Here is a 13,455-nt window from a genome sequence, read left to right as displayed (position 1 = left end):
CCCCAGTGGCAGCATGGTGTGCCTTGTCAATTGTAAAAAACTTGATGGTGTGCCTTGACAATTTTAGTGCCTTGTCAGTGTGCCAGGAGATGAAAAAGGTTGAAAATTGCTACTATACACACCTAGCAGGGAGTAAGGCCTATTGAACTCAGTGGGGCTTACTTCTGAGCAGACATCCATAGGATTTACCACTGGTTAAATAAACAGATGAAGAATGAATAACTGCTTTAGCATTCTGTAATCTGTGAATGAGTATTACTGCTCCCTGAACTATGGTTATACGTTCCAATTACCCCTATTTCCCAGGGACAAACATTTTTCTGATAAATTAATGTTCACGTTTTGCTCTTGGATACATATTGAGGATGCCTTTGGATGTTAATAAGTGCAGACATGCACAAGAATTACCATTCTTAAAGTCAATCCCCATCCCGTCTCCTCTTCTAATTGCCAGAGGTGATATCTTTGTGGGGAGGGGATGCACCTGAGCTCTGTTCACATGCTCATAAATGCAGTCTCACAACATTCACAATAATAAGCCATCATGTAGTAAACAGCTTGCCAGTTCACAACCGGAGTTAGTGAGTGAGATTAAATTTTAAACTGGCCATCACCCTCATCATCCTTATCCATGCAATACTTCAGGAAAAAAAACCTGAAGCACTTGTCACAGATTTAAATACCTGATATTATAGAACAATTATGTTCCCTAACATTAGTTAAAGATAAGAAACATTTATAATAATACAGGCCTTCCTTATAATCCTTGCAAGTTGCAAGGACTTATGAAACAATGTATGTATTGAATGCATGTAGCGCTATTATAATCACACTATTATTAATTAATGGAAGCAACTGAAGTAAGCCCCAGTGACTTGTTAAATAAACATGCAGACTAGTGCAAGACTGAAGACTAACAAGACCAGATGAATGTCCCTGCTGGATCAGGCCAAAATGTAATGCTTCCCACAGTGACAACAGATACGTCCAAGGAGGCCCACAGGCAGGATGTGAAGATCGTAGCTCTCTCCTGCTGTTGTTCAGTCACTTTCAGTGGTTTACTGCTTCTGAATATGGAGTTTCAAACAGTCGTAATAATAATAATAAAGAGCCGTTGTTAGGCCTGTTCTGCATTTATCTGCCTTATCCTGTTTTAAAGCCTTCCAAACCACTGGGCATCATCACATCCTCTGGCAATGAATTATATAATTTAATTACACATTGTGTGAAAAAGTACACCTTTTTGTCTGTCCTAAATCCACTGCCAATGGATTTCATTGGGTCACCTTGAGTTCGAGAGAGAGAGAGAGAGAGAGCACCATAAATACTTGTAAATCTCTATCATGTACCCATTCAGTCATTTTTTTTAAATTAAAAAGCCCCAAATGCTTTAACTTTTCCCTTTAGGAAAGTGCTACAATCTCCTGATCATTTTGACTACATTTTCCTGTACCTTTGCCAGTTCAGTGATACCTTTATTCAGGTGGGTCTGCCAGAGCTCTACACAATCTGACCTGCTCTGTTAAGAATTTGCTGTTCCATGTATTTTGCAAATCAAGTTCATGTGCATACCCCTGCAAAAAATATTGCATCTTACTTTTGCACAGGTGCAAAACCTTTTCCCATCAGTTCAGGAGCTCCCTTGGATTACAAATTGTGCTCTGGTGCCACCTAAAGGCCTGATGAAGAAGTGAAATATGGTGACATACCCGGAGGTGCCAACTTGCCTAGTCAAGGCTTTGAGGCTGTCCATTTCAGTGTATATGTGCAAGGGTGTCATCAGAGATTGACCAGGATGAGCACTACCTGACGGTCCATGTTGTTCAGAGAGGCCACTGGGTCAGACCAACACCTAAACCTTCAGTATCTATTTCAGTAGTAGCATCCAATGTACCATTGGAAGCAACAGGGGATGCCTGGGGGGCTTGGTGCAGGATTCTTGAAAACCTTGCACCCTGTCGCTGTATACATGCATGTCATGTGAGATGGAAAATAAGAAAATCATTGCTAAAATGGGTATACATGCTGGCAGATGTAAATTTTATAGCTGCAGGATTTGCAAAAAAAATAAAGTCTCATGGGTGAAACTCAGGGACTGATTCCTACTTCACCTGTTGAACTTGGATACACCACTTCAACCTAATAAACTGCTTCCAATGACCCAATCTTATACATGTCTAGCCCTGCATCATGCTCATCCCTTGAGGGATCCTTTGCCTGATCCCTTGCCCTTCTGCACCTTACTGTCAAACCAAGTCCCCCTCCTTCAAAACTGTCCCCTCAAATTGGTTTAAGAAATTTGGCAAAAAGTTAAAAGAACGAACACTTTGCTGCCCTTTCGTTTGTGCCCCCCTTCAAATCCGCCACACTTAGAGAAATCGCCTTGCTCCATCTCATGGCAGAGCTGGCCCTGCCCTGTATTAAGGAAAATTTAGTGTCCACTACATTCCATCTCTTATGGACAATCTATATGGGGTCATTTACAGAAGTCATAAGAACATAAGAACAGCCCCACTGGATCAGGCCATAGGGCCATCTAGTCCAGCTTCCTGTATCTCACAGCGGCCCACCAAATGCCCCAGGGAGCACACACCAGATAACAAGAGACCTGCATCCTGGTGCCCTCCCTTGCACTGGCATTCTGACATAGCCCATTTCTAAAATCAGAAGGTTGCACATACACATCATGGCTTGTAACCCGTGATGAACTTCTCCTCCATAAATTTGTCCAATCCCCTTTTAAAGGCATCCAGGCCAGATGCCGTCACCACATCCTGTGGCAAGGAGTTCCACAGACCAACCACACGCTGAGTAAAGAAATATTTTCTTTTGTCTGTCCTAACCCTCCCAACACTCAATTTTAGTGGATGTCCCCTGGTTATGGTGTTATGTGAGAGTGTAAAGAGCATCTCTCTATCCACTTTATCCTTCCCATGCATAATTTTGTGTGTCTCAATCATGTCCCCCCTCAAGCGCCTCTTTTCTAGGCTGAAGAGGCCCAAACGCCGTAGCCTTTCCTCATAAGCAAGGTGCCCCAGCCCAGTAATCATCTTAGTCACTCTCTTTTGCACCTTTTCCATTTCCACTATGTCCTTTTTGAGATGTGGCGACCAGAACTGGACACAATACTCCAGGTGTGGCCTTACCATCGATTTGTACAACGGCATTATAATATTAGCCGTTTTGTTCTCAATACCTTTTCTAATGATCCCAAGCATAGAATTGGCCTTCTTTACTGCCGCCTCACATTGGGTCGACACTTTCATCGACCTGTCCACCACTACCCCAAGATCCCTCTCCTGATCTGTCTGTGAAGTTTTGATTTTTTGCCCCAATGAGCATGACTTTATAGTTACTTACATTGAAACGCATCTGCCATTTTGCTGCTCATTCTGCCAGTTTGGAGAGATCCTTCTGGAGCTCCTCACAATCATGTCTGGTCTTCACCACTCAGAAAAGTTTGGTGTCATCTGCAAACTTTGCCACATCACTGCTAACCCCTGTCTCCAGGTCATTTATGAAGAGGTTGTAAAGCACCAGTCCCTAAGTCACTTAGCTCATTTCTCTTCAGGTCTGATAAACCACCCTTCTGAGAGCAGGAATAATAAGATATTCACTTGGTCAGTGAAAGATTAGAACCAAGCAGTGCATGTTTAATTAGACAGCTTATTTCATTCATAAGAACCACTGCTTGAAAAAAGGGGGGAAATTACCACAATCACACACATGTACATTACTTAGAAAATGAGTAAGAGACTTTAGGCAGCCTTTTGCAGGAGACATTCTACTAAACATTTTAAGTATAATAGCGGAGCTTACGTCGCAGAAGGGGGGGTGGGAATTATTTACAGCTTTGGAACAGGTCGTCTAATCTGTTTACTTGAGAAGATCTGCCCTCCCACAGGCACCCCACAGACACACACTGAAAGTTAGCTTGTTGACGGATAATTACCTCACCGGGCATTGCCTCTATATTTTACATTGAAATTATATATTCCTGAAACGAAATTCTTTTTTAAGGAAGTCGAAAACCCGGCTTCTAGGGTCAAAGATTCTTGCAATGAGCCTCAGCAAAGAAGACGTGGAAACGTTCCTTGATGGCAATCCAGATTTTGCTAAGCATTATTTTGAAAGAAAATTGGGGGACGGGGCCTCATCCACAAGATCAAGCTGCAACCAGCTCTCAGAAGATTGTACAGGCTTTGAAGGGCTCGGCCAGGAAGAGGAGAGTGAGACCTTCTTTGAGCTGATCCAAGACATGCAAGACAGCATCAACATGGAGAAGGTGGTCTTCAAGACCTTAAGACGAATCAGTACTGTTATTGGCGCAGACCGCTGCAGCCTCTTCATGTACAGGCAGAGAAATGGCACGCCAGAGCTTGCTACCCAGCTGTTCAACGTCCATAAGGAGAGCACACTGGAGGAGTGCCTGGTGACCCCTGACTGTGAAATTGTTTTCCCTTTGGACTTTGGCGTTGTGGGGTATGTTGCTCAGACCAAGAAGACAATGAATGTTCAAAACGTTGATGAGGTAGGCTACCTAGTATGTTGCCCTACTGGTAGTGGATGAGATTGTGCTATTAGGAGATTGCATGGGAGCTTTGTCCACTTATATATTATAAGCAAAGAAAACTATATTTTAAAGGGGCAGTGGCTTCTTTAACTATGGTCCCTGGTGCCCATTCAGAGTCTCCTTAAAGCTGCAAGTAAAACAACAGAAGGAAGTCCCGCTGCCGTAAATCGGATATTAAGATTGGGCTGTCACTGAATTAAAATAGACATAAACACTACTTCTTAGCTAGCCTCTAACAATTAGCAAAGAATTATAACAAGCTCTGCATTCACCTCCAGATGCCCAATCCTGGAGTCTTGCTTGGGACCTTCTAAGATAACACTGGAAGAGTTTAGAAGATACACCTGGAACATAAACAGTACTCTTCCGAAGGTTCTACAAGTTAATGAGTATATGCTACAGCAGGCTGAAAGCTCCTAGAGCAGGGGTGTCAAACATAAGGCCCACGGGCCGAATGCGGCATATGGAAGCTTTTTATCCAGCTGCTGGGCTCTTCACTGCTGAGCAGTGCTGAGGTGTCACTGCTGAAAGGGCGACCTGCATGATAATTGGGGTTTCCCAGATCTTAAAATATCATCAAGATTTGCGTATTTTCTCTTCTGTCGTTTGCTGCTAATGAATTCCTAAGTGAGAAAGAAGTTTTCATTTCTGGGTATGACATCTTATGACATCACGGTTATGATATCACATTCTGCCTGATGACACAACTTCCGGCCCTCAGCAGGCGTCATGGATGCTGTTCGGCCCATTGCATGAAATGAGTTTGACACCCTGCCCTAAAGCATCCAGTAGGATTGAAATGGATCTGTGCCATCACTGACTCCTCAATATCCCCTTCTGCAATTTCCACTACAGCTTCTTCCCAGGCATTTCTTAATCATCCTGCCAGCCCCAACTGTGGCTAGTCAGTTGTTTTTTTACTTTTGCCTTTATGCAGCCAAGAGTGATCTGAGGTGAGCCCCCACACCAGCAGGAGGCTGGGACCTGCATTCCCAGTGTATATTGGCCCCCAACAATAAGGTCAGAACAGAGTCCCAAACAAGGAACTTTATGTTCCAAAAAACAGCCTGGTTAATAACAGTATTTTAAAGGTGATACCAAGTCCAAATCAGAGAGCAATTATGTACATATACTTTAAAAGAAAAAGCATGTCTTGATTTTCAGTATCACATCTTAATAATCTTGCAGCACTCTCAGCTACATTTTGAATACCTCAACACATTCAGAGAGACTGAGGACTATATGGGAAGACAGACACAATATTTAAAAACTTTTTGGGTGTGTGAATCGCACTCCTTCCCAGCATGCTAATTTGCGTAATAGACATACACTCCAGTAGAAAAACTGGACTATTCATGCCAGGGGTGTAAAACCCATTTCATACAGCAGGCCAAATAGCATTCATGGTGCCTGCCGGGGGCCAGAAGTGTCATTAAGCAGGTGATGACCAAAAATAAGCACTTTGTTCTCAACCAGGAACTCATTGACTGCAAATGACAGAAGAGAAAATATGCAAATCTTGATCACATTTGCAAGATATGGGAGAGCCCAATTTCAGCTACAGCAGCACCTCACACCTCAGCAGCATGAGGTGGTCTGTGAAATGATGCTACAGCAGAAGCTATGCTGCTGAAAGGGCTCTCTTGAAAGGCCTCTGTGATAACTGGACTCTCCTCGCACCTTGGCAGCACCTCCTTCTCTCACTTCTCTTGGTCTGCCCCTTATCCCATTGTGTTCCTCTCCTTCCCAGAGCCTGAGCAGAAGCAGTGCTGCTGAAAGGGCAGTGCTGGGAGAGCCCAATTAACACATGGGCCAGATAAAGAGCTTCCAAGAGGGTTATCTGGCCTGTGGCCCTTATGTTTGACACCCCTGATCCATGCCATCTGTTCAGCTAGATGAGTAAAGTGAAATTCCCCATAATTTTGTTTTAATATTTTTTTTAACCAGTGTGTCCATTTTAGTACTTTTGTTGATAAACTCACCAACTACACTACAAGGAACATCCTGGCAACACCCATCATGAATGGCAAAGATGTGGTTGCTGTGATCATGGCTGTGAATAAGATTGGCGGTCCACACTTCAGCACGGTAGATGAAAGTGTAAGTGCTGGGAAAACCCAGACAAGAGACCTCTGCCCACAAATTCTACTTATAATTTGTGAAGCGTTGCTGCACGGTGTTGAACTAAGCATTTTTTTCCCTTCTGTTCTTAGCTTTTCCTGAAATATCTCCATCTTGCATCCTTGAACCTGAAAATTTATCATCTGAGTTACCTTCACAATTGTGAAACTCGGAGAGGTCAGGTGAGGAAACGGTTTCATGAAGCAAATGGCCTCCTTTCCTCCAGACTAAACCTTAACAAAAAGCCCATCTGCCTTAATAGTCACTCTGAAGTGGAGGTTAAAGACAAATGTAACATTTTAACAATGGCAGAAATGCTTTGAAAGCACCTTCAGTGCTCCCCAAACACACAGACATTTTTCTACCCTGGGATAAACTGCATACGAAAATTGTCAATAATTATAGTGGATGCCTATTGGCTAGTATCTGTGTGACATCACTAACATACACCATCCTTCATACTGCCACTGCAATCTTGCAAGTGTTTTTGACAGTGCACATGTATATGCCTAAAGGCTGTTTTGAAATATGATTTTAGTGTTTCCCTTGATTACTTGTCTTTTTTGTCTTCTTTGTTATGATCAATTAAGCCCTTCAAGAGCAAGCAGGACTCACAAACATCTAGTAATAACTGTGCCCTCCATTTGTTACTGTCAGCCCAATCCTATTTAACTCTCCACACATGCACAGCGGCACCAATGTGTAATGTGCAGGAGTTTTGGCATGTTGATTATTTTCCTAATCAAAAGCTGGCAAACTTAGCCCACTCATCTGCACCCTGAAATCTGAAATTATGCTCCTCAGTCCATGAGATGTTGTCTAGACAACTTACACTGAGATCTCATTGACTTCTGCTGCAGGTCCTTCTGTGGTCAGCCAATAAGGTGTTTGAGGAGCTGACAGACATTGAGAGGCAATTCCACAAGGCATTTTACACAGTGAGAGCATATTTGAACTGCGACAGGTATTCTGTAGGCCTTCTGGATATGAGCAAGAAAAGGGTAAGCTAAGCTCCTCAGGTATGTAGAGCTGTTCAGCTGCTATCAAGTAGGGTGGTGAGAGTATGAAGAAAATGGTTTCTTACCTCTGGAAACATACATATTGGTCCAGAATTATGACACTGTGAAGGAAGCAGAGTTGATTTTTGCTACAATGTTTGTTTCCTTTTACAGGAATTCTTTGACTTGTGGCCTGTCCTAATGGGTGAAGCTCAGCCTTATTCAGGACCTCGAACTCCAGATGGCAGAGTAGGTCAACAAGAAATATTCCCATTTTCTGTCACTTGATCTTTCACCCTGAATATTGACTCCTGCTTCTCTTCTATTTGTAGGAGATTGCATTTTATAAAGTCATTGATTATTTCTTACACGGAAAGGAAGAAATTAAAGTTATCTCGTAAGTAAAGTCAAACGACTCCATTTGAGTTGTTTTCAGCGTATCTGTAAATAGTAAATGGCTACAGCATGGAGTCAAATCCTCCTAATCTAACCTGCTGTACAAACAACAGAGATGTTTCCATTAGAAAGTTCTAGAAAAGGAACAATAAAGAACAAACAGCATCTGGTTGGGTGGCATACAGTCTTAGCCATTCTAAATTATTCAGGTTTACTTTATAGTAGGAATTCTTGAGCTGTGGTCATGCCCACTTGTATCTAATCCATTAGAACACATTGAAAATAAGGGGGAAATAGTGTTTGGCTTTCCTAGAACCATTGTTAAGGAACACTGTTCCTTCTTCACTCAGTTGTAGCAGTACTGAACAAGCAGACTCTTATTAGTCAAAGCATAGTTATGTAATTGACAGCACAATCCTATACATATTTACATGGAAGTAAGCATCACTGTCTTCATTGAGGCTTGCTGTCAGGTATGTATAGGACTGCAGCTTAAATCAATAGAAACACCCCTTAACAGAACTTGGAAATGTTTCAGGGAAACAGAACATGTGAAAACCTAACTATTTCCACCCTTCATCAAGTAAAACCTCACCTTACCCTTCACCCTGAACACTCAGAACAGCTGTAATGGAAGGCAGAGTTTTAATTCAGAAGTTAGTCCAAGAGACCACCCAACTGGCAGTCCAAAAAGAACAAACAAAACAGAACAAGCAATATAAAAAAGTTAAAAGCAAAACGGAGTTTTGAAGATATTTAATGGAATGCCTTCAATAGGAAATCATTACATAGGAGGCTTGCTCATCCCTTCTTGTATCTTACTCAGGGTGATCAGATACAATGGAGGACAGAGCGCCTATACCTTTAACAACTGTTTAGAAGAGGGCATTTTGGCAGGTGCAGCTCAAAATGGAAGGGTTGAAAAAGCTACACCTGCCCAAATCCCATGTTCTATTAGTTAGTTAGTTAGTTAGTTAACCTTTATTGGCATTATAAATATTACAGCAGACAACTGACAACAAAGTGGAACAATACAACCGTTATCCACTAGACTAGTTCAGGAAAACTAAATAGAGAAAAAAGAAATAGGGTCTAGAAAGAAAAGGAGCCAGAAGGGACAACCTTATCCTTTCAGTAAAACAGGTATTAGATAGCGAAAGGTGACTACAAAAATTTTAAAGAAGATTTTATAGAACTAAAGTCCGGCGTTTTTTGTAATATATAGGCCAGGAAACTAGCCACTGAATACGTCAAGGGAGCAATAGAGTCTTCCAACAACTGGGGAAGGGGTGATACCTGAGGGGGGAAATTAGAAATCCAGGATTCTAAATAAATCCTACGATGGGAGTCATGAGAGGGACAAAAAAGCAAAATATGTAAAAGAGTATCCGGGGTCTCCCCACAGAATAAACATAATCGTTTCTCGCGAGGAACTCGCATGAAACGACCATAATGAACAGCTGAGGGAAATATGTTGAGTCTAGCGAGCATGAAGGCTCTCTTCAGTCTAGGATTAGTGAGGTGAAAAAAATAGTTTGAAGTGGCAACAACAAGTTGAGGAAAAAGACCTAGGGAAAGGGGGGAACAGGTCAAATTAAGAGAATTTTTTAAAGTATTGAATTCAGCTAGGAAAAGGTGGTCTTTGATAATTTTATAAGCTTGAGATAAATTTAGATCAGCAAGTAATTCTACTGATAGGTTAATGGAGTGGAGTTTAGTTTCCACTATTTTAAACCAAATAAAGATATACGTGTCACTCATTAATTCTGTAATTAAAGAGTCAGGGGAAGGAGATAAATGAATCCTTAACCAAAACTTAAAGGTAAAAAGCCAGGCATAAGTGGAGGGAAGGTGTAAACCAAGTTCTAAAAGAATAGTGGGCAACCGTATAAGATTAGGAATACCTAATATCTTTCTAAAAAAGGAAGAAGCAATATGATCCAAATCCTTAGAAACTGCCTGTATCCATATCGGGATACCGTATAATAAATGAGAAATAATTTTTGCTTTAAAAATTTGAATCGCTGCTGGGATGTATTGGTTTCCTGCATTAAAATAAAAATTTGTTATAGCCAAAAGGTGGGTAGTTGTTGAAGAAATAACTGACTTTTTATGTTGAGTCCATGATAAATTATAGTGAAAATGTAAACCTAGATATTTAAAAGATTTAACTTGAGTGTAAGATTGGGAATTGATTGACCATTTAGAAGGAGCCCAGGAGTGGGAAAAAACCATAATTTTTGTTTTGTTGGCATTAATTACAAGATCATTTGAATGACAATAAACTTGAAATTTGGAAATGAGCTCACGAAGACCGGATTTTGTGAGTGAGAGAAGTACTGTATCATCGGCGTAAAGAAGAATCGGAATTGGCTTTTTATTTATTACAGGAAAGGAATGAGAGGTGGTGGTTAAGCTGGCAGGAAGATCGGCAATGAATAAATTAAAAAGAAGAGGGGCAAGGATGCAACCTTGCCTCACTCCTTTATTGATAGGAAAACTAGAAGAGAGAATATTGGTAAAAGGAAGACGGATTTGACATTTATTATGGGAATGAAGTTGCTGTAACAAAAACAGAAGCCTCTGGTCAATGCCCCAGTTGAATAACTTTTTCCATAAAAGGGCTCTATTTATCGAGTCAAAAGCACCTTGTAGGTCGATAAAGGCTACATATAGATTTGATTTATGATGTATGGAATATTTCTGGGCTAGAAAAGAAAGTGCAAAGGCATGATCCAGAGTAGAAACACCCTGGCGAAAACCTGATTGTTCGACTCCTGGAAGGTTTTTCAAACGAGCCCAGGATGACAGCTTTTGAAGAAGGAATTTGGCATAAAGCTTCTCTATACAAGATAAAAGACTTATAGGACGATAATTTGACGGGGAAGCGGGGTCACCTTTCTTAAAAATTGGAAGAAGAAATGAACAGCGCCAGATATCTGGGAATAGACCTGTAGAATTTATCGTGGTAAAAAGAGAAGCCAGGGGAGCAGCCCACCAACCAGGATTAGTAAGAAGAATTTCATTGATGATAAAATCTGGGCCGGGGGCTTTGGCTGATTTTAAGGAAGTTATGAGTTGATAAATTTCCAGTGGGGAAACCGATGGCCATTCAGGGACTTTTTGGAGATCAATATTAGAGATAAGGAGGGAAGAAGAATAGAAAATTTTGGAAAAATAATCTGTCCACGTGGCTTCTGGAATGTCAGAGTAGATGACAGGGGTTGGATGACTTGCCCTAGTAACTGCGTCCCAAAAAGTTTTATGGTTTTTGGAAATAATGGCTTGATGGAGAATGGACCACTTCCCAAGGGCAAAAAGATGTTGTTTTTCCTGGAAATACTTTCGGCAGGCGGTCCGTAGTTGAAAATAATATTGTAAATTGTAAGAAGATGGATTATTCTGAAAAAAAAGAAAAAGGGTACGCACCTGCTTTTTTAATTTCCAACACTCCTCGTCAAACCATGTATTTTTTGTAAAACGAGGAGGATTACTTGGGCTAGCCATCCTCAAGTGATCTACCAAGGAAGAGATTATAACTTGGAAAGCTTCAATCACATCAGTAGTGGCCCGAGAGGCAAATAGTAAACGCAATTGGGAGTTAGTTTCAGGTGCCTGAGTCCACTGGGACAGGGCTTGCTCCACAACTGGTGACCATCTGTAGGGACGGCTTGGATTGGGGAGAGAAAGAGAAGAGACAGGGGAATCAAAGGGAATATTAAGAATAAGTGCAACTGGCAAGTGATCACTCTCAGAACGGGTGCAGACACAGAAATCTGATAAAAGGGGCAGGAGGGCAGGAGAAACTAGGGCATAATCTATTACACTAGCACCTCTTGGAGAGAGGTGGGTAAAATCGCCTGGAATGTCACGGCCTTTTGAGCCATTTAGAATAAAGACGTTAAATGAAATACATAAACTTATAAGATTTGGGGCAAAACTATTTATTACAGAATCTTTGGAAGACCTTGAGGTTTGAAACCAAGGGGGGATAAGGTCATCGGAGTACCAGTTCATCTGCTGGGCAAGTGTAGAATTTGAAGGGCCAATTCTAGAATTAAAATCTCCAGAAATAATCATAAAAGCATCAGAATATAAGTTAGAAGCACGGGATATAGTGTTATCAAGATCTAACCAAATGTCGGATGGGGCAAGTTTAGCTGGGGGTATATATACATTAAAAAGAAGAATTTGAATATCTTTAAACTGAATTAATATAGTTTGAAAATAAGGAGAGTTCGAATCTAACTGAGAAACTAAACAAGAAAGGCCAGATTTAACAAAACAACAAAGTCCCACACAAGGTCTCCCTAGGGCATTCTTCCTAAATGCTGGGGTCACAAAGGAAGTATACCCATGTAGGGACAGTGGGACCAACGACCATGTCTCCTGAAATAAAATAAAATTAAACTTTTTAATAAAAGCGTGGAAGTCCTTATCTGAGCTTTTAGATGACCAACCGGAAATGTTCCATGAGATCAAAGTGAAAAGAGTGGAAGAGGAAGGGGTTAGGGAAGTTGGTTCTAGTCAGTGCTTAGAGGATGTGGAGAGAGAACCATCAAAATGATCCTTTACAAAGGTAAAATCGAAATTTAAAGGAGGAGGGAATTGGGATGTAGCGTCTACCAATACAAAGGGTTCAGAGGGTAGGGACTTAGAAACAACACAAACAGGAAATAGATGTTGATTAATAGACTTAGTTGGACCAGTAACAGTGGGTAAGGATTGCTGGTCCACTTCTATTGAGTTAGTAGGAGAAATGGGTAATTGGGTTGATATAGGAGAAGAGGAGGGACAGAGAGAAAGGGGGTCATTGGAACAGAGAGAAACAGCTGTCGAGTGAGTGAGTCTTGACTGGTCATAAGACTTAGGAGTTTGCAATAGTGGAAGGGAAGGGAAAGAAGAACAGTTCGAGGACTCAGTAGATCCAACGAAGGGAATCGACAGAGAGGGGCACAGGTTCTTTGGTCGCAGTGTTAAGGAGTTCTTAGTCCTTCGAAGACTGCGAGATTTTTGCTGAGGCCGGTCTGTCTTGGATGTGAGTAGTGAAGATTGTCCTCGACGACCAGGAGGAGAAGGTAGTAGCGGAGGGTTTTTTTGGGGAAGAACATGATTAGGTAGAGCTGGGCTAACTTGTACAGTTACTGAATCTTTTATTGTAGATGTAGAATTTCCATTTGAATGCATAGACTTTTCCAAGGGAGAGGATACATTTTGTAGGTGAGTTGAAAAAAGTTTTCGGATGATCATATTTTGGAAATGTCTCTGAGGAAAAATTCCCAACGCTCTAAAACGTTGAGACTGAAGAAAGATTCGATTTGGAATTCTACAAGTATTGAAATAGAGAAGAACGCGCTGTTGCCGAAG

General features: G+C 41.3%; 1 protein-coding gene across 1 annotated transcript in view; it reads left to right on the top strand.

Moving 5' to 3' along the window:
- Positions 1-4,060: 4,060 nt before the first annotated feature.
- Positions 4,061-13,455, top strand: part of PDE6B (phosphodiesterase 6B) — a 41,414-nt gene continuing 32,019 nt past the window's right edge. Inside the window, exons 1-6 of the mRNA XM_066612625.1 lie at positions 4,061-4,531; positions 6,521-6,673; positions 6,787-6,876; positions 7,555-7,695; positions 7,867-7,941; positions 8,025-8,089. Coding sequence (XP_066468722.1) covers positions 4,061-4,531; positions 6,521-6,673; positions 6,787-6,876; positions 7,555-7,695; positions 7,867-7,941; positions 8,025-8,089 — 995 coding nt within the window. The remainder of the gene's footprint in view (positions 4,532-6,520; positions 6,674-6,786; positions 6,877-7,554; positions 7,696-7,866; positions 7,942-8,024; positions 8,090-13,455) is intronic.

Source organism: Tiliqua scincoides, chromosome 2, assembly GCF_035046505.1.
Source record: "Tiliqua scincoides isolate rTilSci1 chromosome 2, rTilSci1.hap2, whole genome shotgun sequence".
In the NCBI taxonomy this organism is placed as follows: domain Eukaryota; kingdom Metazoa; phylum Chordata; class Lepidosauria; order Squamata; family Scincidae; genus Tiliqua; species Tiliqua scincoides.
The sequence above is the reverse complement of the archived record's forward strand: the minus strand, read 5'-3'. Positions and strand labels throughout refer to the sequence as shown.